Source organism: Nicotiana tomentosiformis, chromosome 7 (assembly GCF_000390325.3).
Source record: "Nicotiana tomentosiformis chromosome 7, ASM39032v3, whole genome shotgun sequence".
NCBI classification, from domain to species: Eukaryota; Viridiplantae; Streptophyta; class Magnoliopsida; order Solanales; family Solanaceae; genus Nicotiana; species Nicotiana tomentosiformis.
In genome coordinates this window covers 98,982,042-99,008,232 of record NC_090818.1, presented here as the reverse complement: position 1 = coordinate 99,008,232, position 26,191 = coordinate 98,982,042, and the positions used below count along the sequence as shown (strand labels likewise).

The 26,191-nt window shown below is 38.7% G+C and overlaps 2 protein-coding genes across 2 annotated transcripts; one reads left to right on the top strand and one right to left on the bottom strand.

Annotated features, from left to right (window-relative positions):
* Nucleotides 1–1,329: 1,329 nt before the first annotated feature.
* Nucleotides 1,330–6,758, top strand: LOC104086295 (putative wall-associated receptor kinase-like 16). The gene is made up of 4 exons (XM_009590530.4): nucleotides 1,330–1,457; nucleotides 2,465–2,955; nucleotides 4,625–4,801; nucleotides 5,156–6,758. Exons 1-4 carry the CDS (start codon nucleotides 1,336–1,338, stop codon nucleotides 6,433–6,435), a joined length of 2,070 nt encoding a protein of 689 aa, XP_009588825.2. The 5' UTR covers nucleotides 1,330–1,335; the 3' UTR covers nucleotides 6,436–6,758.
* Nucleotides 6,759–7,244: 486 nt separating this feature from the next.
* On the bottom strand, nucleotides 7,245–23,950 carry LOC104086294 (wall-associated receptor kinase 2-like). Its single transcript, XM_009590529.4, has 4 exons — nucleotides 23,427–23,950; nucleotides 22,513–23,006; nucleotides 20,849–21,025; nucleotides 7,245–8,705 (listed from the first exon to the last, which is right to left on the bottom strand). Exons 1-4 carry the CDS (start codon nucleotides 23,948–23,950, stop codon nucleotides 7,465–7,467), a joined length of 2,436 nt encoding a protein of 811 aa, XP_009588824.3. The 3' UTR covers nucleotides 7,245–7,464.
* Between the last annotated feature and the right edge of the window lie 2,241 nt (nucleotides 23,951–26,191).

Below are 26,191 nucleotides of genomic sequence, written 5' to 3'. Positions count from 1 at the left end.
TACTACTTTCAGAGAAGAACACAAAGGTTAAAAAGTAGAACGTTGACTAAACGTAGTCCATGGATTAGTTTGAAATTGATACAAACCAGATAAAATAATCCCCAGAACTCGCTTTAATCATTTCTTTATTTAGTATTTAGATTAGTTTAGCTCACATCTCGATTATTTTACTGTATTAACTCAAACAGAAATTTTTCTTTCTCTGCTCAAATTTCGACCCGATATCGAAGATTCGTATCCATTGAATCACTAACCTGCATTCACTTTAATGATTCCTTGTCGACTTTGATTTTGTCAAAGTCTTTGCTGTTTGGTGGGCACATTATTAAAAAGTCAAAATTACGATTGTCAACGTCGTCGACATTTTTACTAGTATGCCTCATTGACATTCGCAATATAGAAAAAGAAAACAATTGTTTTTAAATTATACTCATCCGTTTACTTTTAGTTGTCCACTATACTAAACAGATTTTTTTTTCTCATTTTACCCTTATTATTAACTACTTATTCCCTAAATCATTTGTCAAAACTTTTGAAAATGCTATCATTATTATAGGTAAAATTATAAAATACATGCTTCATTTATTTTTTTCTTAAAAAGAGTGCAAAATTAAAATAAATAACTAAAAATGTACAGAGGGAATAATAACCACTCAATTTTGCATCTCAGTATCTAAAGTCATTTTCTTCTTCTTTTCTTTTTTTGGTTTCCCACTCGATATACCAACTACGTTCGGATTTGCATCGAAATATCCCATATTAAGAGGTAAAGTACTCCTTAACCGAAGCGACTCCATAATTAGAGCCCCAAACCTTTCTTAAAAATAAATGAATACTTTATCACAAATTTTAGTTGGTAAGCCATTTTCTTCTTAGTTCTATATATGATACCCGTTACTCAATACGTTCTTTTACGTTATTATATCTCCCACAACCATGCAGCAAAAGCAAGTTGCTCAGATTTCTTTCCAACTTCCCTGTTTCTTTTTCTTTTTGCTAATCTCGACATTAGCCACCGCCCAATTTACCACCACTAACACCCCTTCTCCTCCTCCTCCCACCACCAGTCCCGCCACTTCTCCACCCACCAACACCACTTCGCCGCCAACCAACACCACCTCTCCGACCACCACAATCACCAAAGCTGTTAACATCACAAAACCAGGATGTCCGAAACAGTGTGGAAATCTTACAGTTCCATATCCATTTGGGATTGGCTTAGGATCTGGTTGTGCCTTAGACGCAAGTTTCGAGATCAACTGTGTCACAAATGCAACAGGTTCTCAAACACCCTTCATATGGAACATCCAAGTCTACGACATCTCAGATGCTGAAATGCGAATATCAAATACCATAAATATGAAGTGTTTCTCATCAACAGGAGCTTTGCTTCAAGATGATCTTGCTTGGATGAATTTAGGAAGATCAAGTCCTTACAGTTTCTCTTCTCTCAACAGGTAGTAGGCCTATCCAGAACTGAACCTATAGTTTTCTGCTCCAATCATATATATGCACCATGATTGTTTTTAAAATGCTCATATGTGGCAAATGGACTCGTTCATTTGAACTTGGGCGGGTATAAATGGGTCAAATCAGTAAATATGCCATGCTCAATCAATCGAAGTTAGCTTAGACCTAGCTACCGTTTGGACATAGATTTGATTGAAACTTGAAAAAAGAGTTTTTAAAGTTGTGTTGAAAAATAATTTTTGAATATTAAAGTTGTGTTTGGACATGCATTTTATTTGAAAAAAGTTAGAAGTTTTGTGAGTGGGAAAAAAAAAAATTCACCCAAAAACTATCCTACACCAATTTTTGGGAATTTGAAAATTTTTGAAGTTTTTTTCCTCAAAACATGATCATATTTCATAAACAATCAATTTTTTAAAAAAAATTGAAAAAAAAAACTAAAATCTATGGCCAAACGAGAGCCTAAATTGGTGAATTAAGATGCGTCAAAAACATAATGGGTCATAAGCTAACCCGTCTAACATGATCCAACCTCCCATCGTTTTTTAATTTTTTTGTTTTGAAAGAAAAGGTGAAAAGAAAACCAATGTTTTCTCTTAAATTATTACTCTCCACTTTATAGTCACACAAATATTATAACTTGTTTAGAGCCACAAGTTTTAAAAAAAAATCATTTCTTTTATAAATTTTATGCTCAGTCAAAATAAGTTCACATAAATTGAAATAGAGGAGTAGTTTATATTCTTCCTATGTTTACATAATTTTCAATCTCAAATCTGATTTTGTATGTCTAAATTTGGATTGCAGTTTGACATGTGGGGTTATACTAGTTTAACTCGTTTTGACCCAAATTAAATTAGATTGAAATCCAGTGGATCAAGCCAACAAAAATGCTATCAATCAACCCGTTTTAAATTGATAGGATTACTAAAAATGAGTTGATTTGGCCATCTGTTTACATCTAAACTTACTGATTGTAAATTCACCTGGGCAGATTCACTGTGGTTGGTTGTGATGATGGTGGTATAATAAATGGACGTAACTTCGCTAATGGTTGCCCCGCTCTCTGTAGTAGCTCAAGGGAAGTAGTTGAAGGAAAATGTATGGGTTTTGGTTGCTGCCAAATAACAATACCAAAAGGCTTGAAATATTTCAATACGTCTATGATAAGCACGAAAAATCACAGCGGATCTTGGTCGTTTAATCCATGTGGCTATGCATTTCTTGGTGAGGCGAGTCGCTTCGAATTCAGGGGTGTACAGGATCTTAGTGATGTTAATTTTGTTAAGAAGATTATGGATAATGTTCCCATTGTGCTAGATTGGGCTATTGGAAATCTTACTTGTGTTGAAGCACAGAAACGCAACGATTATGCTTGCCTGGAAAATAGTCGCTGCGTTGATTCTGATACTGGCCTTGGTGGTTATAGGTGCAACTGTAACTCCGGATATCAAGCCAATCCATACATTGGCTCTGGCTGCCAAGGTAACTTGATTTCTCACATGTTGGAACTTCCTTTTTTTTTTTTACTTTTACCACTATCCCTAGAAAATCAATAGTAGTTCTCAATTTGCTCTTTCGCTTCAAACCTGGACCTGACGTGACATTGGAGGTGAAGTTGAGTAATCCCTAATACATCCCTTTCATTGAAGTTTGACTCAGTAGATATTTTTCTGTTTCAATTTACAAGATATCGTTTTATTGAGTCCTGAGCTTAAGAATGAAATGAATTTTTTTTTTAATCTTATGGTCTTAAATATGTCATGACTTTTGTGTGGACATAAAAAGTTTTAAACTTTTAAGCATGTCATAAATTTGTATGGCTATAAAAGTTTGTCACTATACAAAATGGGATGTTCAAGTTAAATTTTTCCTGACTTTAGGAATTAAAGTGCGTTGTTTTTTGAACGGACTAATAAAAAATAGTATCACTCTTTTTTGAATTGAGGGAGCAGCTCTATGTTTGCTCTTTGGGTTCAAACCTGGATTGGACTTATCACCTAAGTTGCACTGACTCTTTATTATTTATGACGAACTCGTCTTAACACGATACTGGGACGGCTGTGGGTGCGAGATAAGTTTGGGATTCGGTCAACTAATTTCAGATACTTTGACTGGATTCTATAGACAAATTTGGGGGGAAATTTGAGATTTTGATTTCTCAAATAAAAGATAAAACAGATTTAAATATGGGAAATGACATACCTTCAATATTATAGTCCTTTTGTCTTATATTCGTTGCTTCTATAAAAATTTAGAATATTTTTATAATTATGAATTTTCTTAGCCGAATCCGAGCAATCATATCCATATCCGGAATTCCGGATCCGCACCCCACGAATCTTAAAATTTAGATTTTGCCGAATCCGACTCTCGGATCTGTACCCGTATCGGATATCCACACCCGAGTCCGACCAACTTAGCTTATCAGTAATTCATCCCTCTTACCAAAGTTTGACTTAATAGATATAAATTGCCGAGTCCTTTTTTTTTTTCTTTCTATTTATCTACTTTTTTGTTTTTTCTTTCTTTTGTGGGGAGGAGGTAGTTTGATCCCCTCTATTTTTTAAAATCTCACTTAATACTTTTAAAAGTTGAATTCGAATTGTTCTTCATCAGCTTATAGTAATTTGTTACTAGCTTATACGAAAATATATGGAATATTAATAATGTTATAGATAAGTAGGACTTTATGCATGATAGACAACGCCGCTGTAATTTTAATTGAATAAACTATTTTGAGTTGCATTGGTCTAGCAGTGAGGTTGTTAGTTAGTAACTTATTTCATAGAGTAATGTTTAAAGATTCCACGGTACATATATTTAGTACCTTAAACATGATAAAGAATATGGTTTAACATCAACTTGTTTCGTTATCTTAAGTGGAAAAGGTCAAGATACATTGAAAAGGAGCAAGGCAGAGCAAAAGACATTTAGCAAGATCTGAGAGCTGTTTAAATGTTCCTAGTTGCCAAGCTTAATTAAATAGTCATAGTTGCCATAAGTGCACAAAATAATGCTGGAATTATTCGTTCAACAATTTCACGTCTTACTAGACAACTTTTGCTACTAAATGTGTAAAAAGAAAAACAGATAAAAAAAGACAAAGCGTCAGCGATAAATATGACTTTATTTTCTGTGTTTTGCATGTCAGATATTGATGAATGTGCAGATCCAAATGCAAATTCATGTGAAACTATTTGCATAAACACGCCGGGGAGTTACAATTGTTCTTGTCCAGAAGGATACACCGGTGATGGCAAAAAAAATGGTCGTGGCTGTATTGCGCCAAGCTCGAACTCTGAATTCCCATGGATTAAGTTTTCTGTAGGTAAGTTTCCCAGAAATTAAACTCGTCTCTACTCACATGTGATACATAGTATTTTCAAAGTTAGGGAATGACTAGGAAAGATGCAATTTTCATCTTTAGTAACTATTGATTAGGATGTCGTTGGATATTTCGCTAATCTTTAGACACACCTGTGACCCGTCCCAGTAACTAAAAGAAATATAAAAAGAATTAAAGAAAGAGACAGAACAGCCAAACTGATACCACACAGTAAAGGAGCATACATGTCCATTCTCTTAGATCATGAAGCTTTAATCAGTCCAAATTGCTAAAATCCCCGCTCTTTCTAATTGCAATAAAGAGGGATTTAATTTTAATTTTTTTATACAAACACAGGTATGGGAGTTGGTTTTATGTCCCTAGTGGTTGGGACAACTTGGCTCTATTTCAGCATCAAGAAAAGAAAACTCATTAAACTTCGGGAAAAATTCTTCCAGCAAAATGGTGGTTTGCTATTGAAACAACGGATCTCTTCTGACGAGGGTGGTGTGGAAGCAACCAAAATTTTTACCGCTGAAGAGTTGAAGAAGGCTACAAACAACTATGCGAATGATAGAATTCTTGGTCGTGGTGGAAATGGAATTGTCTATAAAGGTATTTTACCTGATAATCGCATAGTTGCGATTAAAAAATCTAAGTTTGTGGACGAGGATCAAGTTGAACAGTTCATCAATGAGGTACTTATTCTTACTCAAGTCAACCACAGAAACGTAGTGAGACTCTTTGGATGTTGCTTGGAAGCTGCAGTTCCTTTATTGGTTTATGAATATGTATCTCATGGAACTCTTTACGAGCATATCCACAACCAAAATGGAGCGCCTTGGTTATCTTGGCAAAATCGGCTAAGAGTTGCTACTGAGACAGCAAGTGCACTTGCTTATCTTCATTCATCCGCGGCAATGCCTATAATTCACAGAGATGTCAAGTCTGCCAACTTATTATTGGATGATGTTTACACTGCGAAAGTGGCAGATTTTGGAGCTTCCAGATTAATCCCTCTTGATCAAACACATCTCGCTACATTGGTTCAAGGGACATTAGGGTACTTGGATCCTGAATATTTTCGCACAAGTCAACTGACAGAGAAAAGTGATGTTTATAGTTTCGGAGTAGTCCTTGCAGAACTTTTGACAGGAATGAAACCTATTTCGAGGGACAGAAATGACGAGGACAAAAATTTGGCAGAATATTTTGTTTTGTCCATGAGAAAGAATCAATTGTTTCAAATTCTTGATCGCAGAGTAGTAAGGGAAGGAAGCCTCGAGCAACTTCAAAAGGTGGCTGAACTTGTGAAGAGTTGCCTTCACTTGCACGGAGAAAATAGGCCTACGATGAAAGAAGTAGCAATGGAACTTGAAAGTTTAAGAAAGTTCACCAAAAATAACCCTTGGCCTAACGGACATGGACATGAAGAGAATGAAGATGAAGTATCAGATCTTTATACAATTCCAATTGACTCTAATACGGGTATCGACAATTTCTCTGGACAATATAGTTCCAACTCCAACACAAATAGCAGCAACTTTTCTGGACAATATAGTTCGGATAGTTCTTCATTGATGTATAGTACTCCGAATACAAATATCCCATTGATCCAAAACAGAAGGGCAATATGATGATTGATGAAGATTTTCTGCAGTTGTACGTTCTTTCCTTCTCGTCTTTCTTCAATGTTGAATTTTCTGATGTAATTTTTTTTGCTTTTAATTTGTACCTTTCTCTTTGAATTTTGGTTTGCATAGAAAACTTTTCCGTCAAGGATTCTATTGCCTTGAGAGTCAAATTCCTACTGAAGCTAGCTTTTAAATATATTGTTTCTCGTTTTATTATGAGATAATAATAGTTTTTTGTGTCATTATTACTGGTTATTGTTATTACTTTTTCATCTATTTTCTGTCTCTTATGATGCTGATATTATTTTTCTGGTTTCTGTTGTTGTAACGGATTTATTATCTCTTTTCATCTTCTTGAGCCGAGAATCTATCGGAAACAACCTCTCTATTCCTCCGGGTGGGTAGGGGTAAGATCTTCATACTCACTACCCTCCTTAGGCCCCATTTGTGAGATTTTACTAGGTTTTTGTTGTTGTTATTGTTGTTGTCGTTTTATTATGAGAAAGTTTGTTTTTTATACTATTGTTGTACATTTATATTTCTCCTCACTTTCCTAGCTAAAATGTTGTCAAGAAAACAACTTTGTCGTCCTGTTTTCTATGCTCTTGCCTCTTGGTTATTGTAAACTGCATCAACTCTGTAAGAGCAGACACCAATTAAGTTGATGAATTGCTGTAAGCCTGTAACAAATGATAAACTGAAAAGGAGTTACCCTAAACTGAGAGACCTTAATTAGATCAAGCAAACACATCTTTGTATTCCTAAATCGAACATAAATCAATTTAGTTTTCAATAAATAATTAAAATGATATACAAAGATACCATAAACAACAATTTTTTCTCATATAAAAATGAGAAACAACACATTTGATTAACAAGTTTAGTCGGACTTTGACTCTCAAGAGAAAAAAACAAATCAAAAATCAAACATATTACATCAGAAAATTCAACATTGAATAAAGACAAGAAGGAAAGAACGTACAACTGCAGAAAATCTTCATCAATCATCATATTTTAGCCTTCTGGTTTGGATCAGCGCGGGATATTTCTATTAAATATAAATGAAGAATTATCCGCACTATATTGTCCGGAAAAATTGCTAGTTCTATTTGTGTTGGAGTTGGAATTGTATTGTCCAGATAAGTTGTTGATACTTGTATTAGAGTCAAATTGAATTGTATAAAGATCTGATGATTCATCTTCATTCTCTGCATTAGACCAAGGGTTATTTTTGGTAAACTTTCTTAAACTTTCAAGTTCCATTGCTACTTCTTTCATCGTAGGCCTATTTTCTCCGTGCAAGTGAAGGCAATTCTTCACTAACTCAGCTACCTTTTGAAGTTGCTCGAGGCTTCCTTCTCTTACCACTCTGCGATCAAGAATTTGAAACAATTGATTCTTTCTCATGGACAAAACAAAATACTCCGCCAAATTTTTGTCCTCGTTATTTTTGTCCCTAGAAATAGGCTTTATTCCTGTCAAAAGTTCCGCAAGAACTACTCCAAAACTATAAACATCACTTTTCTCAGTCAATTGACTAGTGCGGAAATATTCAGGATCCAAATAACCTAATGTCCCTTGAACCAATGTAGCAAGATGTGTTTGATCAAGTGGAATTAATCTTGAAGCTCCAAAATCTGCCACTTTTGCAGTGTAAACATCATCCAATAATAAATTAGCAGACTTGACATCTCTGTGAATTATGGGCATTAACGCGGATGAATGAAGGTAAGCAAGTGCACTTGCTATCTCAGTAGCAACTCTTAACCGATTTTGCCAAGATAACCAAGGAGCTCCATTTTGGTTATGGATATGCTCATAAAGAGTCCCATGAGATACATATTCATAGACCAGTAAAGGAACTTCAGCTTCCAAACAACATCCAAAGAGTCTCACAACGTTTCTGTGATTGACTTGAGTAAGAATAAGTACCTCATTGATGAATTGTTCAACCTGATCCTCGTCCACAAACTTAGATTTCTTAATTGCAACTATGCGATTATCATGTAGTATACCTTTATAGACAATTCCATTTCCACCACGACCAAGAATTCTATCATTGGCATAGTTGTTTGTAGCCTTCTTCAACTCTTCAGCAGTAAAAATTTTGGTTGCTTCCACTCCACCCTCGTTAGAAGAGATTCGTTGTTTCAAGAGCAAACCACCATTTTGCTGGAAGAATTTCTCCCGAAGTTTAATGAGGTTTCTTTTCTTGATGCTGAAATAGAGCCAAGTTGTCCCAACCACTAGGGACACAAAACCAACTCCCATACCTGTGTTGTTTATAAGAAAACATTTAACCCTTCTTTATTTGTAATAGAAAGAGTGAGATTTAAGCTATTCGGATGGATTAAAGATGGATTAAAGACGTAAAGCGATGAGGGGGCTTCATGATATATGTATGCGGTTGAAATAGATTTTGGCCTTTTTACGTTCGATCGAGTTCAAGTGGTAAGAAGTCGGAGTGAGATTTTGGGAGTGAGCTCCGAAGTCAGTACTAACGAGCCTCGAGGCCGAAGGTTGTTCGAGGCATCGACTCGATAACCTTATCGAGCCCATGACCGAATCGATCCGCAAGGCACTGCTTCGAGGTCGAAAATGCGCGACGCCCATCCCGAAGGTCGAACGCGAGCCAAGACCGAAGGGCTCGACCCAGTAACGAGTTCGAGCCAGTATCGAGCTCACAGACAAGAGTCGTTGCAACCGCACCAAGAGAGAGAATCTTGGCGGGAATTGAGGAAGAGACAAATCATCATGGGTCCTCCACTATATGCTTTATTTTATTATTTTTTGTAATGACCCTCTACTATAAAAGGGGGAATCCTTGTAAGCTATGGACACACTGAATATACGGTATAGATTGGAACAAAAAGATCTTTTCTCATATACAAAGATATCTCATTGTGCTTGTTTTACTGGATCTTATTCATTCTTTCTGTTCATCATTGTCATTCTCATAATCAAAATACTTGTATTGTTATCTTTATATCAAAGGGTATTACGTATCCTTAAAACCATACATAAATTTAACATTATCCAATTTTTCGGGTAAACAGTTTGGCGCCCACCGTGGGGATAAGGATAACAGTGATTGTTTGGTATAAATCTACAGTACACACCAACCTACAAACTCAAATCAGCAATGGCTTTACCTATCGACCACGAAGTCGGCCTTCAAGATGAAACCAACAACTTGTCACCCGGGGCCGGAAGGCCAGTTGACGATGGCACTTAGGCTCGAATCGAAGTACCCAAAATTCGAGCCGAAGTACCATTGGATGTCAATTCACAAATAGCTCTGGAGGCGAATCAGCGTTATGAACCGGAAAGAAGCATTCAGGGCGGTACTCGATCCGTAGCCCGAGACACCCATAACGCGGGGGAAATCGGGGCCAGCTTGCGTATGATCTTCGAGATGCTACAAACCCAACAAGTTGCGATAGCTAGGTTACAGAGCCAAACTCATATACAAAGCAGGCCGGATTCCAATCCGCTTTGAGAAATCACCTCCAGAACGGAGCCCGCCATAGTGAAATCAAACGAGCAAGAATCGGGGACCACTCCCGAAATTACTAAATTGCTCGAGGAACTCACAAAACGAGTTGAAGCCAATGACAAGAGAGTGGAAACATACAATGCCATGGTCGATCAAATCCTGGGGGCTCCACTGATAAAAGGGCTTGATTCGAAAAAATTCATACAAAAGGCTTTTCCCTCGAGTGCGGCACCAAAACTAATCCCCAAAACATTCCGTATGCCCGAAATTCCCAAATATAATGGTACGACCGATCCTAACGAACATGTCACCTCTTACATATGTGCCATCAAAGGTAACGATTTGGAGGACGATGAGATCGAATCCGTGTTGTTGAAAAAGTTTGGGGAGACCCTCTCGAAGGGAGCAATGATATGGTATTACAATTTACCACCAAATTCCATCGATTCTTTTGCCATGTTAGCAGATTCGTTCGTAAAGGCACATGCTGGTGCCATAAAGGTTGCAACAAGGAAGTCAGACCTCTTCAAAGTAAAGCAAAGGGGTAATGAAACACTAAGGGAATTCGTATCCCGATTTCAAAAGGAACGCATGGAATTGCCACCGGTCACAGACGATTGGGCCATACAAGCCTTCACCCAAGGGTTGAAGGAGCTAAGTTTGACAGCATCACGTCGGCTGAAACAAAATTTGATCGAGTATCCAGCAATAACTTGGGCAGATATACACAACCGATATCAATCGAAGATTTGGGTCGAGGATGATCAGTTGGGAGCCCCGTATGGACCCGTGCATCAGAACAGGACAGCTACTAAAAACCAAAGGGAGATCGATAGAGAACAAAGGTCAAACAGAGACCGATATCAACCGTACGTCGCAGATCGGATGAACAACGGTTCATCACGCAATACAGTTCGGAACAATCGAAGGATTGATCGAGGGAAAATTTCTCGGGGACTTATGAGCAAGAGAGGCTTTGATAAATATGTCGATCCTATAGAAGCACCTCGATTATCAGAATATAACTTCAGCGTTGGTGCATCCGCCATCGTGTCGGCTATCAGATGCATCAAAGACACTAAATGGCCTCGACCCATGCAGACCGATCCTGCCCAAAAGAATCCCAATCAAATGTGTGAATATCATGGCACCTATGACCACAGAACGGAAGATTGCAGGCAACTAAGAGAGGAAGTTGCCCGCTTATTTAACAAAGGGCACCTTCGAGAATTTCTGAGTGATAGAGCGAAGAACCATTTTAAAAACAGGGATTTCGACAAGCAAAATGAGCAAGAAGAACCGCAGCACATCATTCACATGATCATTGGCGGCGTCGATACCCCTCAGAGACCGATGCTTAAACGCACTAAAACATCGATTGTGAGGGAAAAGCGATCTCGGACTCAAGATTATGCACCCATGGGGACTTTGTCCTTCGAGGATGAAGATGCAGAAGGAGTCGTCCAACCTCATAACGATGCACTGGTAATATCCATACTCATGAATAAAACTAAAATGAAGCGTGTGTTAATCGATCCAGGTAGCTCGGCCAACATCATCAGATTGAAAGTCGTAGAACAGCTCGGCCTGCAGGACCAGATCGTGCCCGCAACTCTGGTTCTAAACGGATTCAATATGGCATGTGAAACCACCACCTGCGAGATATTCCTACCAATAAACGTGGCCAAAACCATCTAGGAAACAAAGTTGCACGTGATCGAAGGTGATATGAGATACAATGCCCTTTTCGGAAGGCCATGCATCCACAACATGAGAGCTATACCTTCAACCCTACACCAGGTCCTCAAATTTCGAACATCGAGAGGTGTCAAAACAGTGTACGGAGAACAACCGGCCGCAAAGGAAATGTTAGCCGTCGAGCAAGCAAAATCAATATCCTCGCCTTCGCCGATAAAGGGATCGTGCTCAGAAGGAGAATGGAACACCAAATAGCAATCACAGACGTCGGCTTCGACCCAGCCAGATAACCAGAAGATCGAAGAAGATGATGATCAGAGGATCCCTCGATCCTTCGTGATCCCCTATGATTCTGATGCCACCAAATCTACAATTGAGGAACTGGAGCAAGTCATACTAATCGAGCATTGGCCCGAATGAAAGGTATACCTGAGAACGGGGTTGAGCCCCAAACTCAGGAAGAAACTTGTTCGATTTCTTATCGATAACGTTGATTGTTTTGCCTGGTCCCATTTAGATATAACAGGGATCCCACCAGACATAATGATGCATCGGCTAAGCTTTGACCCTAGGTTTAGACCGGTGAAGCAAAAAATAAGACCCCAGTCCGAGGAAAAGCACGCATTCATAAAGGACGAGGTAACCAAACTTCTCAAGATAGGGTCCATTCGGGAGGTGAAATATCCTGAATGGTTAGCCAATGTGGTTGTAGTGCCTAAAAAAGGGAACAAACTTAGAATGTGTGTGTACTATAAGGATTTGAACAAAGCATGCCCCAAAGATTCCTTTCCGCTGCCCAACATCGATCGCATGATCGATGCCACGGCCGACCACGAGATCCTCACTTTTCTCGATGCCTATTTCGTGTATAATTAAATCCAGATAAACCCGTAGGACCAGGAAAAGACTTCATTTGTAACCAAATATGGAACATATTGTTATAATGTGATGCCCTTCGGGCTAAAAAATGCGGGGGCTACTTACCAACGCCTAGTAAATAAAATGTTCGAAGAATAAATAGGTAAATCAATGGAAGTTTATATTGATGACATGCTAGTTAAGTCCCTGCGCGCAGAGGACCATTTGGCCCATTTGCAGGAAACGTTCGAGATTTTGAGAAAATACAACATGAAGCTCAACCCCGAAAAATATGCTTTCGGGGTCGGTTCGGGCAAATTCCTCGGCTTCATGGTATCAAATCGGGGAATCGAGATTAACCCCGACAAAAACAAGGCCATCGAAGACATCTCCATCGTGGACAGCGTGAAAGCTGTACAAAGGCTAACGGGGTGGATTGCAGCCTTAGGCCGATTCATTTCGAGATCATCAGATCGAAGTCACAAATTTTTCTCTCTACTCAAGAAGAAGAACGATTTCGCTTGGACACCGGAATGCAACAAGCATTAGAGGAACTAAAACGATATCTATCGAGCCCACCGCTACTTCACACTCCAAAAACAAACGAAAAACTTTGCTTGTACTTGGCAGTAACGGAAGTCGCCGTAAGTAGTGTCCTAGTTCGAGAAGAGCAAGGTACGCAATTTCCCGTCTATTTATAAGTCAGACCTTAAAAGAAGCGGAAACTAGGTATCCGCACCTAGAAAAATTGGCACTTGCACTGATAAGCGCCTCTAGAAAGTTAAGATACTTTCAATGTCACCCCATATGCATATTAACCGCCTACCCACTTCGTAATATTTTACATAAGCCCGAACTATCAGGTCGATTGGCCAAATGGTCCGTCGAACTCAGTGGGTACGATATCAAATATCAACCCAGTATGACCATCAAGTCTCAAATTTTAGCAGACTTCGTTGCCGATTTCACGCCAACCCTCGTACCCGAAGTCGAAAAAGAACTCCTGTTGATACCAGGTACATCATCGGGGGTATGGATCCTTTTTACGGACAAGGCTTCGAACGTGAAAGGGTTCGGGCTAGGCATAGTTTTGAAACCACCCACGGGTAACACTATTAGGCAATCTATTAAAACTACCAGGTTGACTAACAACGAGGCCGAGTATGAAGCCATGATTGCAGGTCTTGAGCTAGCTAGAAACTTAGGAGCAGAAGTCATTGAAGCCAATTGTGACTCTTTTCTGGTGGTGAGTCAAGTAAACAAAACCTTCGAAGTTCGAGAAGGTAGAATGCAAAGGTATTTGGACAAACTGCTTGTCACTTTGCACTATTTCCAACAATGAACTTTACAACATGTTCCACGAGAACAGAATAATGAGGCAGATATGCTTGCGAATTTGGGATCGTCGGTCGAGGTAGATGACTTGGGCTCGGGGACTGTTGTTAAACTTTCGAGATCAGTAATCGAAGAAGGTCACGCCGAGATAAATTCTACAAGCTTAACCTGGGATTGGAGAAACAAGTATATTGAATACTTAAAGAGCGGAAAGCTCCAATCGGACCCTAAAGATTCTAGGACCCTACGGACTAAAGCTGCTCGATTCACGTTGGCTTCGGATGAAATGCTGTATCGAAGGACATTCAATGGACTGTTGGCAGTATGCTTGGGTCCGGGAGATACCGATTACATCCTACGGTAAGTACATGAGGGAACTTGCGGGAATCACTCCGGTGCCGATACGTTAGTTCGGAAAATAATCAGAGCAGGATATTATTAGATTGATATGGGCAAAGATGCGAAGGAATTTGTTCGTAAATGTGACAAATGTTAAAGGTTTGTGCCAATGATCCATCAACCCAGAGAGCAACTTCACTCAGTCCTATCCCCATGGCCGTTCATGAAATAGGGAATGGATATCGTCAGCCCTCTGCCATCGACCCCAGGTAAAGCCAAATTTATTTTATTTATGACTGACTATTTTTCTAAATGGGTTGAAGCGCAGGCGTTCGAGAAAATAAGAGAGAAAGAAGTTATAGACTATATTTGGGATCATATCATATGCCGATTCGGGATACCCGCCGAAATAGTATGCGACAATGGAAAACAATTTGTTGGCAGCAAAGTAAAAAAATTTCTCGAAGATCACAAAATAAGAAGGATATTATCAACACCATACCACCCCAGTGGGAACAGATAGGCCGAATCAACGAACAAAACTATCATTCAAAACCTAAAGAAGAGGTTGAACGACGTTAAAGGAAAATAGAGAGAAATCCTGCCTGAAGTCCTTTGGGCGTATTGAACAACGTCAAAATCCAGTACGGGGGCGACCCCATTCTCCTTAGTATATGGGTCTGAAGCATTGATACCAGTCGAAGTCGGTGAACCCATTACCAGATTTCGATTCACAATGGAAGAATCAAATAACGAGGCTATGAATACTAGCCTCGAATTATCGGATGAAAGAAGAGAAGCTGCTCTCGTCCGATTAGCCACCCAAAAGCAGCGAATCGAAAGAAATTATAACCGAAGAACCAAGCTTCGCCATTTCAAGCCCGGGGACTTAGTGTTAAGAAAAGTCACCATCAATACCCGAAATCCGAACGAAGGAAAACTAGGACCAAATTGGGAAGGACCATATCAGGTTCTCAAGAACACCGAAAAGGGATCGTACAGGCTCGGCATTATAAACGGCAAACAGCTATCAAGCAGTTGGAATGTGTTATATCTGAAACGATACTACTGCTAAGGTACGACCCTTCCATATTCATTTATATTTCAAAACTGACCCCTGCAGAAGTCCGAACAAGAGCTAAGATGGACCCATCGCTTGAAAGCACGCGTTGCACTCTTTTTCCCTTAGACCGATTTTATCCCAAATGGGTTTTTCGGCAAGGTTTTTAATGAGGCAACCTAAGATCGTGCTGCACTTACAACAAGTATCTGAGGCCTCCGTACAATCGACCTCGAATACTGGGGGGGGGGGGCATTAGCCCTCAAATATATCAAGTTTTGATATAAAAAAGTTATTTCACAACAACGGGGTTCGAGTAGGAAAAGTTGTAAGAGCCAAAATGGTCAAAACGAACCATGCTCATGTAGTTGGCCCGAATCCAGATGCGAAACATGAACACATGTATAATGACTTATATCCAAGAAAAATTCCTCTATTTGGAGATTTATTATGCAATCAGAATTAAGACAAACTCGACCATTACGCCCACGAGCTACGTTACTTCGAGTTCGAATCATTTACTCGACGACTAAAGCCTACGGGCTACTTCCATTTTGAGTTCGAGCAAGCACTCACTCGACCATTACGCCCACGGGCTATATTACTTCGAGTTCGAATCGTCCACTCGACAATTAAAACCTACAGGCTACTTTAATTTCGAGTTCGAGCAAGTACTCACTCGACCATTACACCCACGGGCTACATTACTTCGAGTTCGAATCATCCACTCGACGATTAAAGCCTACGGGCTACTTTAATTTTGAGTTCGAGCAATCACTCATTTAACCATTAGGCCCACGGAATACATTACTTCGAGTTCGAATCATTCACTCGACGACTAAAGCCTATGGGCTACTTTTATTTCGAGTTCGAGCGAGCACTAACTCGACCATTACGCCCACGGGCTACATTAATTCGAGTTCGAATCATTCACTCGATGACTAAAGCCTACGGGCTACTTTTATTTCGAGTTCGAGCAAGCACTCACTCAACCATTACGCCCACGGGCTACATTACTTCGAGTTCGAATCATTCACTCGACGATTAAAGCCTACAGGCTACTTTTATTTCGAGTTCGAGTAAGCACTCACTCGACCATTACGCCCAAGGGTTACATTACTTCGAGTTCGAATCATTCACTCGACGATTAAAGCCTGCGGGCTACTTTCATTTCGAGTTCAAGCAAGCACTCACTCGACTATTACGCCTATGGATTATATTTCTTCAAGTTCGAATCATTGACTCAACTAGTAAGCCTAAGGGCTACGTCACTTCGAACAATCAATCATAGAGACTACGAAGTCGAAATTTGATTGAATTGTTAAGATCCTTGTGAAAACATTTGTAAGGCACGTATAAAGTCTTCACAAATCGGCCAAGTTGTCTATATACAAAAATTTCTACATGATTGATTACAAACATAAAAAATTATGAACTAAGCTTCCTGATCATCCTTAGGGGCGTTTGCTTCTCTGTCAGGCTCTCCCCCATCCTCGGATCTGCTCTTGCTACCGTCATCATCATCGCCATCAGAAGCCAAGGCTTCAGCTTTGAGGTCTTTAGCCTTTTTTATTTCTTTAGTAAGGTCGAAACCTCGAGAGTGTATCTCCTCGAGGGTCTCCCTCCGAGACCTACATTTAGCAAGTTTGGCAATCCAATGTGCTCGAGTGTCGGCAGTATCCGCCGCCTCTCGTGCCTCTATCTCAGCAGCCTCGGCATCAGCCCGATACATGATAATGGAATTATCCACCAAGATTTTTGATGACTCAACCTCCGCCTTGGCTTCAGCAAGCCGAGCTTCAAGATCCTCGATCCTCTTAGCTTGAGCCGAACCCTTTTGCTTAACGTTTCAAAGCTGAACATCGGTCGATAATAAGTTGGTCAAAATGGTCTCTTTTTTTGCAGCCAGGCAGTCGATAGTCTCCTTCCACCGATTACATTCAGCTTTGATTTGATCGACTTCTTCCCGAAGTGACTAGATCTTTTCAACCTTTTGCTGCAGCTGAGACAACGAAGGGTTAACTTCCACAGTCGAGTCAAACCCATACTTAACATAATGAGGCTCACCTGCTTATCAAGTTCGGCCTCTTCTTCACGAGCCTTAGCCAAATCTGCTTGGAGGTCCTTTATAGCCTCGTCATTTTGGCTGCAAAGAAGCGGCAAGGCATCTCTCTCCCCCAAGACCTTCTGAAGCTCGACCTCACACTGGCTAAGGTCGACTCGAAACCTATTAATGGCCTACACAGTAGAGAAAGTGCACGAGTCAAATTCGAAAAAGAACAAAGAAACCAAGTATAGTAAAATTGTTACCCGAGTAATGAAATGTTGGGCCTTTTCTAGTAGGAGAGAAGCGTCCCCAATATCGGAGGCATCATCGACTCCAGTAAAGCAATCCCGAAAGGGATCCCCTACACTAGAGCCTCCGCCCATATTGGGGGTCTTCAATTCTCGAGCTTCCTTTAACGCCTCCTTAGAAAAGGTAGGAAGGGAAGGCAAACAACCCACTATCATAACCCCAAGCAAATCACTCGGGGCATTCCGATCAAGACTCGGGATCTCGGGTCCAACCCCGATCGGTTCAGCCGCCCTCGGCTCAGGAGCTTTGGTGACCTCAATAGCTCTCATAGATCGGATCACCAAAGCCGAGGCACCTCCTCCTCCTCCTCCTCCTCCTTCTTCTTCTTCTTCTTCTTCTTCTTCTTCTTCTTCTTCTTCGCCTTCTTCTTCTTCTCTCAGTCATTGGACCGAGTCAATCGGAAGAGCAATTTTTCACTTGGACCGAGAGGCAACTTTTCGCTTATTATCTTTCCCCGGTTTCGGGACCGGGGACTTGGTTCCTTCTTCACCGCTCAAAGGCCTCAAAGCGGCATCCTTGGTTACACCTACATGAAAGGAAATCGGTAATGAATGGAGCACAAATAACACTTCAAAGGAAACGAGAAGTAAAACCTTACCATGGTTCTTGGCCTCCCATATACCTTTTGCCAAATCACGCCAAGCGCGTTCGGCATAAGAGAAAGTCGAGACTAACTTCCGAACCCAATCCTCGAGGTCGGGCACCGCTTGTGGCATCCAAGGGGCAGCTGCATATCGGGAAGAAACATCAGAAAAAATCGGGAAAGGATACGAAAAGCAACGTCTTATGAGAATCACTTACGGTCGAAATTCCATTCTTCGGGGAACGATATCTTCTCTTCTGGAATAAGGTCACGGGTCCTCACCCGAATATAACGCTCCATCCAACCCCGATCCTTGTCTTCGTCGATGCTCGACATCAAAGCCTTCAATGCATGACGATGAAGTCTGATTAATCCTTGAAAAATTTGAGGCTGATATAACCGTATGAGGTGATTCACGGAAAAATCCAGCCCCTCGGCTTTGATGGAGAAGAAGCGAAGTAGGATTACTATACACCATAGAGAGGGATGAATTTGACCGAGGGTGACCTGATATCTTTTGCAAAAATTAATGATCACCGGGTCGACCGGACCCAATGTGAAGGGATAAGTGTAAATACTTAAAAACCCCTCCACATGGGTGATGACGCTCTCTTCAGGGGATGGAATTTGAAACACAACCTCGGAACCCAGTTGCAGTCTTTTCTAACGGCCTCGAGATGACCCTTCGTTATAGAGCACATATACATCGACACATGCTCGCATAGACCCAGGGCGGACGAAGGATTGTCAACATTGAAATCGATCTTTAGAGTACACGGGCCGGGAACGTAGTCATAGGTGGACGGCTCCACCGGCGCCTTGTCACTGGACGGCCGTGAAGAAGAAGTTTTCTCCTTCCGAGGTACAGTTTTTGAAGTTTTGGCCATTGATATGAGAGGAAGAAAGACAAAGGAAAGTGAAAAATTGACGATACCAAAACTCTGGTAGCGACGAGATAGAAAGAAAATACGAGAGAATTTGGGGGAGTGAATGTGTAAAAGTGGTAAATGTTAGATGGAAGTGCTATTTATAGGCTCGCATCATGATGGTTCAATATCAGAGGTGGCCGACCGCCATCTGACAAGCATTAAATACCTTGAAAGGCTAAATCGATGGGACAGCTATCACATATGTCATAATCGATCCCTGTTAAAACGTCGGCTTATGACCCGATCGAACCACTGAAAATCACATCGATTCTCACCGCATCCTTCGTGAGAAACGAGGGGACTATCTGTATACGATCGAAATAGATTTCGGCCTTCCTACGTTCGATCGAATTCAAGTGGTAAGAAGTCGGAGTGAGATTTTGGGAGTGAGCTCCGAAGTCAGTATTAACGAGCCTCGAGTCCGAAGGTTGCTCGAGGCATCGGCTCGATAACCTTATCGAGCCCGTGACCGAATCGATCTGCAAGGCACTGCTTTGAGGTCGGAAATGCGTGACACCCATCCCGAAGGTCAAACTCGAGCCAAGACCGAAAGGCTCGACCCAGTAATGAGTTCGAGCCAGTATCGAGCTCAGAGACAAGAGCCGTTGCAACCGCACCAAGAGAGAGAATCTTGGCGGGAATCGAGGAAGAGACAAATCATCATGGGTCCTCCACTATATGCTTTATTTTATTATTTGTTGTAATGATCCTCTACTATAAAAGGGGAAATCCTTGTAAGTTATGGACACACTGAATACACGGTATAGATTGGAACAAAAAGATCTTTTCTCATATACAAAGATATCTCCTCGTGCTTGTTTTATTGGATCTTATTCATTCTTTCTGTTCATCATTGTCATTCTCATAATCAAAATACTTGTTTTGTTATCTTTATATCAAAAGGTATTACGTATTCTTAGAATCATACATAAATTTAACATTATCCGATTTTTCGGGTAAACAATATAAGAATAGAAGCATGCATGAATATTGACAACTTGTAAATATTATACATATACTATCCTATAAGTTATGAGCTATTGAGCTGTACTTTCATCTATTCTTTTTGAAAACTAACTCAAATATATAGTGATTTCACAAGATAAGCATTTGACTTTTAGACAGAAAATATTATATTCCCACTGAAGTTTGTTTACAACGAATAATTATGCAATCCTTGTTTATGCTACTCAACATCATTCTTGGCTATAGAAGACTAGGTCAGAACTATGATACAAATACTTTTGGTTCTTATAGAAGATGAAAAATTCTAGTGCAACAAAAATACCGCTTATATGGAGCATGAATCACAAAAGAAATACTCCATATATCTCAATTTATGTGAAGGTGTTTGACTGAGGAGTTTAAGAAATAAATGAAGATATTTTAAACTTGTGTTTTACACAAACTATAGCAATTTATGTGGCTAGAAATCATCTTATTAAGAATAAAAGAAAATTTTTTAAATTAAAAGTGTTACTAAATATAGAAATGTGTCGTAGGGAGTAGTATAGTTCTACAGAAACTCAAGTTGGTCTACGATGGAAATAGCAAAATATATAGAAAGGCGTGGACTTTTTTCATATTTATCGTGTGCTATCAGTTTGCCTGTTCTGTCCCTCTCCTTTACTGTAGTGAAATATCCGATGCCATAATAATAGTTAAAAACAAAAATTGCATCTTTTCTAGTCATTTCATAACTTAGAAAATACTGTATTTACAATATGCAAGTAAAGACAAGTTTAATATATGAGAAACTTACCTACAGAAAATTTGATCCATGGGAATTCAGAGTTCGAGTTCGGTGCAATACAGCCACGACCATTCTTTCTGCCATCACCGCTGTATCCTTTTGGACAGGTACAGTTGTAACTCCCCGGCATATTTATGCAAATCTTTTCACACGAATTGGTGTTTGGATCTGCACATTCATCAATATCTGGCGTACAAAACAAAGAACATATAGTCATATTAATCCGGATGCTTCAGCACCCAAGAGTGTGGCCGGAGGCGGATACATGATTTAAATCTTATGGGTAACTTTAAGATTTTTAGCATTAAACTCATTATATTTTTAAAGTTATGGGTTCATATCTACTATTTTATAATTTTTAATAATTTTTACATATAAATTTTTATCTCGCGTCGAAAATTAGGTTCAACACTACATTCACCCCTGAGTGTGGCCGGCCAGTCAATGAAGTGGATTGAAAATCATGAAGATCATATATATATATATATATATATATATATATATATATATATATATATTCAAATTCTAATAGAGGCAAAAACAATTTAGGTAATTTCTTTTTTACAAATGTCTCATGAACAAAGTTATTCATTACTTGTGCTAGTGGATAAAAAATAATAATTTGTCCTTTTTATCTTTCTTTTTCACATATTTAATTGCAGAAGCTGTGAATATATATATCCTAAAGTAAGACCTGAATTCGTTTAATGAAAGTTCCAGCATTATTTTGTTCACTGGCAACTAGGAGTATTTAAATAGCGTTATTTCTTTTCCACTATTTCTTGGTCTTTTCCACTTACGATGAGACTAATTGATGTTAAATCGTATTTTTATCATATAGCTTAAATATTTTAAAGCTAAGCAACATTTATAGAGCTTTGAATCTTTAAACAATACTTTATAAATAAGTAGTTGGCAACCTCATTGCTAGACCGATTCACCTCAAAATAGTCAACTAATTTCTTTTTTTTGAAATAAATTATAGTAGTACACTTAAAAATATTATACGGTTGCGATTTCAAACTGTTACATTTTGTTGCCTCATGCCTAGATAATCAGGAATTGCAAATATGAAGAGTACTGCGAGGATGGGAATCCACTATCTGCAGAAATTACATTGTGTTGCTCATATTCCAAAAACTTTAGTAGAAAAAAGACTCAGTCGTGTTACAGAGGACACCTCTAACGCTACCAGAGATGGAGCGGGTGTGTATGTCGATGAGAATGGAGATAAGGGCAACTTTGTCCATTCCTAAACTATTTTAGGTTTGAAATTAGAAACTTTAGCGCGTCACTAAGGATATTAATATTTGTGTAGGATTTTTATAGTACATACGTGTTTAATTTATAAATATCGGGGTGTATCTGAAATTGAGTAATGTTATAGGAGTGTTTATGGTGACCAAAAGCGTAAAGCGTAAAAAAATCTTTAAGCGCCGTTGGGGCTTTAAGCGCAACTAAAGCGTGAACTTTAATGAAAAAGGCGCAACTGAAGAAAAAGTAAAAATATGTATATATATATATATATATATATATATATATAGTCCAATACTAATAATAAAAGTGTGTCGTCTAAATTGAAATAGTATTAATAGTCTTGAAAAAGAAAAAGACAAACTTGCCAAAAACAAAAAGAAGTTGAAAACATTGTGTGAAAGTAGAAATCGTGTTACCTTGGCAGCCTGAACCGATGTATGGATTGCCTTCATATCCGGAGTTACAGCTGCAGCGGTAGCCCCCAATGTCAGTGTCAGAATCAACACACTGGCTATTATCCAGGCAAGCATAATCGTGTTGTTTTTGTGCTTCAACACAAGTAAGATTTCCGATAGCCCAATCTAGCACAATGGGAACATTATCCTTAATCTTCTTTACAAAATTGAGATCACTGAGATCCTGTAAACCCTTGAATTCGAAGCGACTTGCCTCACCAAGAAATGCGTAGCCACATTTACTATACGACCAAACAGCAGTGTGATTTAATTTCGAGCTTTGCATAGATGTGTTGAAATATTTCAAGCCTTTTGGTATTGTTATTTGGCAGCAACCAGCACCCATACATCTTCCCTCAATTACATCACCGGAGGTAGTACAGACAGTGGGGCAGCCATTAGCGAAGTCGTCTCCAACTATTATAGCAGCTTCATCACAACCAACGACAGTGAATCTGCATAAAGAGATTGCAAAATCAACTCATTGTTCCCAAACGGATCGGATAATTACCAATTCGTTTACTTGACTCAACGGATTGAACTCAAATTATTGGGTCAAAACAAGCCAAAGTAGTGCAATCCCATTAGGTCAATTGTAATCCAAATCCAAACATACCTAATAAGCTAATAATTTAAGAAAGGTACAATATTCTTTTCACATTTTTTCTTCCAAAAGTAAAATAGAATAGAAGGGAGGTTCTTGTTGGAGTGCTAAGTTATGACTCGTTATTTGTCTTAAGCAAACTTTGGGTAGGTCGGATCATGACTCATTTATTGATTGGACATATTTTGATTCGCTCAGGTTTGATTTAACTCGCCCATTTGCCATGTGTTATTTATTAATTATTATAGTATATGTTAACATTCTTAAGTACCTGTTCAGGGAAGAGAAACTGTAAGGACTCGAGCTTCCTAAAGTCATCCACGCAGGTTGATCTAGGATCAAAACTCCAGTAGATGAGTAACATCTCCGATTTAAGACACTTGATATGCGCATTTCAGAGTCGGAGATGTCATAGACTTTGATGTTCCCTAGAAGTGGCATCGGAGAACCTGTTGTTTTAGTGTCACAGTTGATTTCGAAACTTGGGTCTATGGCACAATCTGATCCTAAACCAATTCCAAATGGATATGGAACTGTAAGATTTCCGCACTGTTTTTGACATCCTGGTTTTGTAATATTGGCAGCTTTCGTTATGGTGGTTGTGGGGGTGGTGGTGTTGGTAGGTGGTGGGGTGGTGTTGGTAGGTGGTGGTGGGCTTTTGGTGGGTGGTGGAGTGGTGGTAGGAGGAGGAGGAGAAATGATTATAATTTGAGCAGTGGCTAATGTCAAGATTAGCACAAAAGAAAAGAAACAAGGAAGTTGGAAAGAAAACAGAGGAACTTGCTTATGCTGCATGGTTTTGAAAGATAATGTAAAAGAACGTATTCAAAGGGTTTCATATATAGAACTACGTAAAACAAATGACCTACCATCAAGGAATTTAGTGGAATATAAGATAGGTTTCTTCTGCCCAAGATCTTTAACATGAGGTCGTGTGTTCGATCCCTAAGGATGAAGAATTTTTGGTAAAAAGTGCGAAATTGAATTAATCGGGATTATAGTGAGCAGTGAATACCAAATGGTTATAAAACAAAGCTATCCCACTTAGCCAAGCCACTAAAATTGATTAGATATAAATTAGAAAAAAAATGACTTGAAAATAAAAAAGAAACAGTACAAAAGCTAGTGAGATACAACATTTCTAGTGGCTATGAATCCTGAAAATAGGACAGGCTAGTCAGTTTTCGGACTGATAAATGAAAAATAGCCAGCGTTTGCAAAGTCATAAAAATAGTCACTATTTTGCTGCAACACGAAAAGTTCCAGCATAATATACTGGAGAGTGGTGCACCTATGTATGAACTTCCAGCATATTATACTGAAATTCCAGCACACTGAAAGTTCCATCATAATATACTGGAGATTGGAGCACATGTATATGAACTTCCAGCATATTATGCTGGACGAGTATATTATGCTGGAACTCCAGTATATTATGCTGGAAGTTCACATGTAAAAAATTCGAACTCCAGTATATTATGCGAGAATATTTTACAGATTTTGAACAGTGTTTTCATTCAAATTTATCTTTACAAAAAAATAGCTAAATTTCGATTACTTTTAAAATTGTGACTATTTTTCAATTACCACTCGTAAATCTGACTATTTTTGAATTTCTCTCTTATTAATCATCAACCAATTATATTCAGCATAATATCTCACTACAATTTTGTTTTCTTTTTGTGAGAGTGCGAATGACAATGAGGCATGACTAGATAATAATCTCGATGATGTTGACAATAGTAGTTTTATTTCTTTTTAATAACGTGCCAACCAAAGAGCAAAACGCTTTGAAAAAATCAAAGTCGACGAGGAATCATTAAAATGAATGTCAATGGTAAATTAAATGGGTGTAAATCTTAAAATGTGTTTAAATTGTGAAAATTTTGATATATATAGCTACATTTTAGGTCGGCTTAGTTTAACATATTTAAATAGTACATTAGCAAAGTAGTGGACAAAAATATCCCTATCTAAAATACCAAAGCATTCTAAGACTTTGAATATTAGCAAGTTCAAAATCCAGGATTTGTTCATGGAATTTGAATGACCTGAAGCAGCATGTTAAAGTATAATATGTATTCAAAAACCATTAATCGTTCCGAAATTTTCCTTGATTTTGCACTTGAAAAGGTTCAAAAGCTAGTAATCTATCCCCGATTTTGGATTTAAAGGTAACAAATTGCTGAAATATAATATGAATTCAAAAATCATGAATTGTTCTTGAATTGTTGTGAATTTTGCACTGTTAACGGTCCAAATACCAGTAATCTATCCTGTATTTTGTATTTGAAGGTTAAAAATTGTTGAAGCATAATGTGAATTCAAAAATCATGAATCGTTCATGGAATGTTTTGGATTTTGCACTAGTAAAGGTTCAAAAATCAGCAATCTATCATATATTTTGTATTTAAAGGTTAAAAATTGCTTAAATATAATGTGAATTCAAAAATCATGAATTGTTCCGGAATTTTGCACTAGTAAAGATTCAAAAATTGGAATCGTTCATGGATTTTGAATTTTTCACTAGTAAAGGTCCAAAAAACTAAAGTACAATAGGAATTCAAAAATCAGGAATTATTCTTGTATTTTGCTCTAGTAAAGTTTAAATATCAAGAATCATTCCTAGATTTTGCACCAGTAAAGGTTCAAAAGTTAGGAATCGTTCCTGGGTTTGAAAGTTCAACAAAATTTTGAATTTCAGCATAAGTTACTCGGGTTTCACTTGTCAAAAAATTGAACTCCAGTATCGCTTGCTGGAGTTTTGTTCCGTGTTTTAGTTGGGGCAAAACGTCAATTTAATCGGATTAGTGATTACTTTGCCATTACAATTTAAAATTTGGCTAACTCTAACGGCCAGCCCAAAAAGTAGTCAACTCAACTAATTTTTAAGTTTAAATCTCAATAGAGATAAAAAAAAAAAATCTGAGCTTTGTTGGGAAGAGTTACTCATTACTTGTATAGGTGGAAGGTAGCAGATAATGGTATAAGATATGCGCAAACTTGACGAGCACCAACGTTAAAAAATAAATAATC

Bases quoted from the DNA above. Each gene is read 5' to 3' on its own strand.
- LOC104086295 (XM_009590530.4), top strand. From the start codon at position 1,336: ATGCGAATATCAAATACCATAAATATGAAGTGTTTCTCATCAACAGGA. The intron at 1,458-2,464 runs GTAGTAGGCCTA...TCACCTGGGCAG, and splicing joins AGTTTCTCTTCTCTCAACAG to ATTCACTGTGGTTGGTTGTG. The intron at 4,802-5,155 runs GTAAGTTTCCCA...ATACAAACACAG, and splicing joins ATGGATTAAGTTTTCTGTAG to GTATGGGAGTTGGTTTTATG.
- LOC104086294 (XM_009590529.4), bottom strand. From the start codon at position 23,950: ATGCAGCATAAGCAAGTTCCTCTGTTTTCTTTCCAACTTCCTTGTTTC. The intron at 23,007-23,426 runs GTACTTAAGAAT...CTCTTTATGCAG, and splicing joins AGTTTCTCTTCCCTGAACAG to ATTCACTGTCGTTGGTTGTG. The intron at 8,706-20,848 runs GTAAGTTTCTCA...TAAACAACACAG, and splicing joins ATGGATCAAATTTTCTGTAG to GTATGGGAGTTGGTTTTGTG.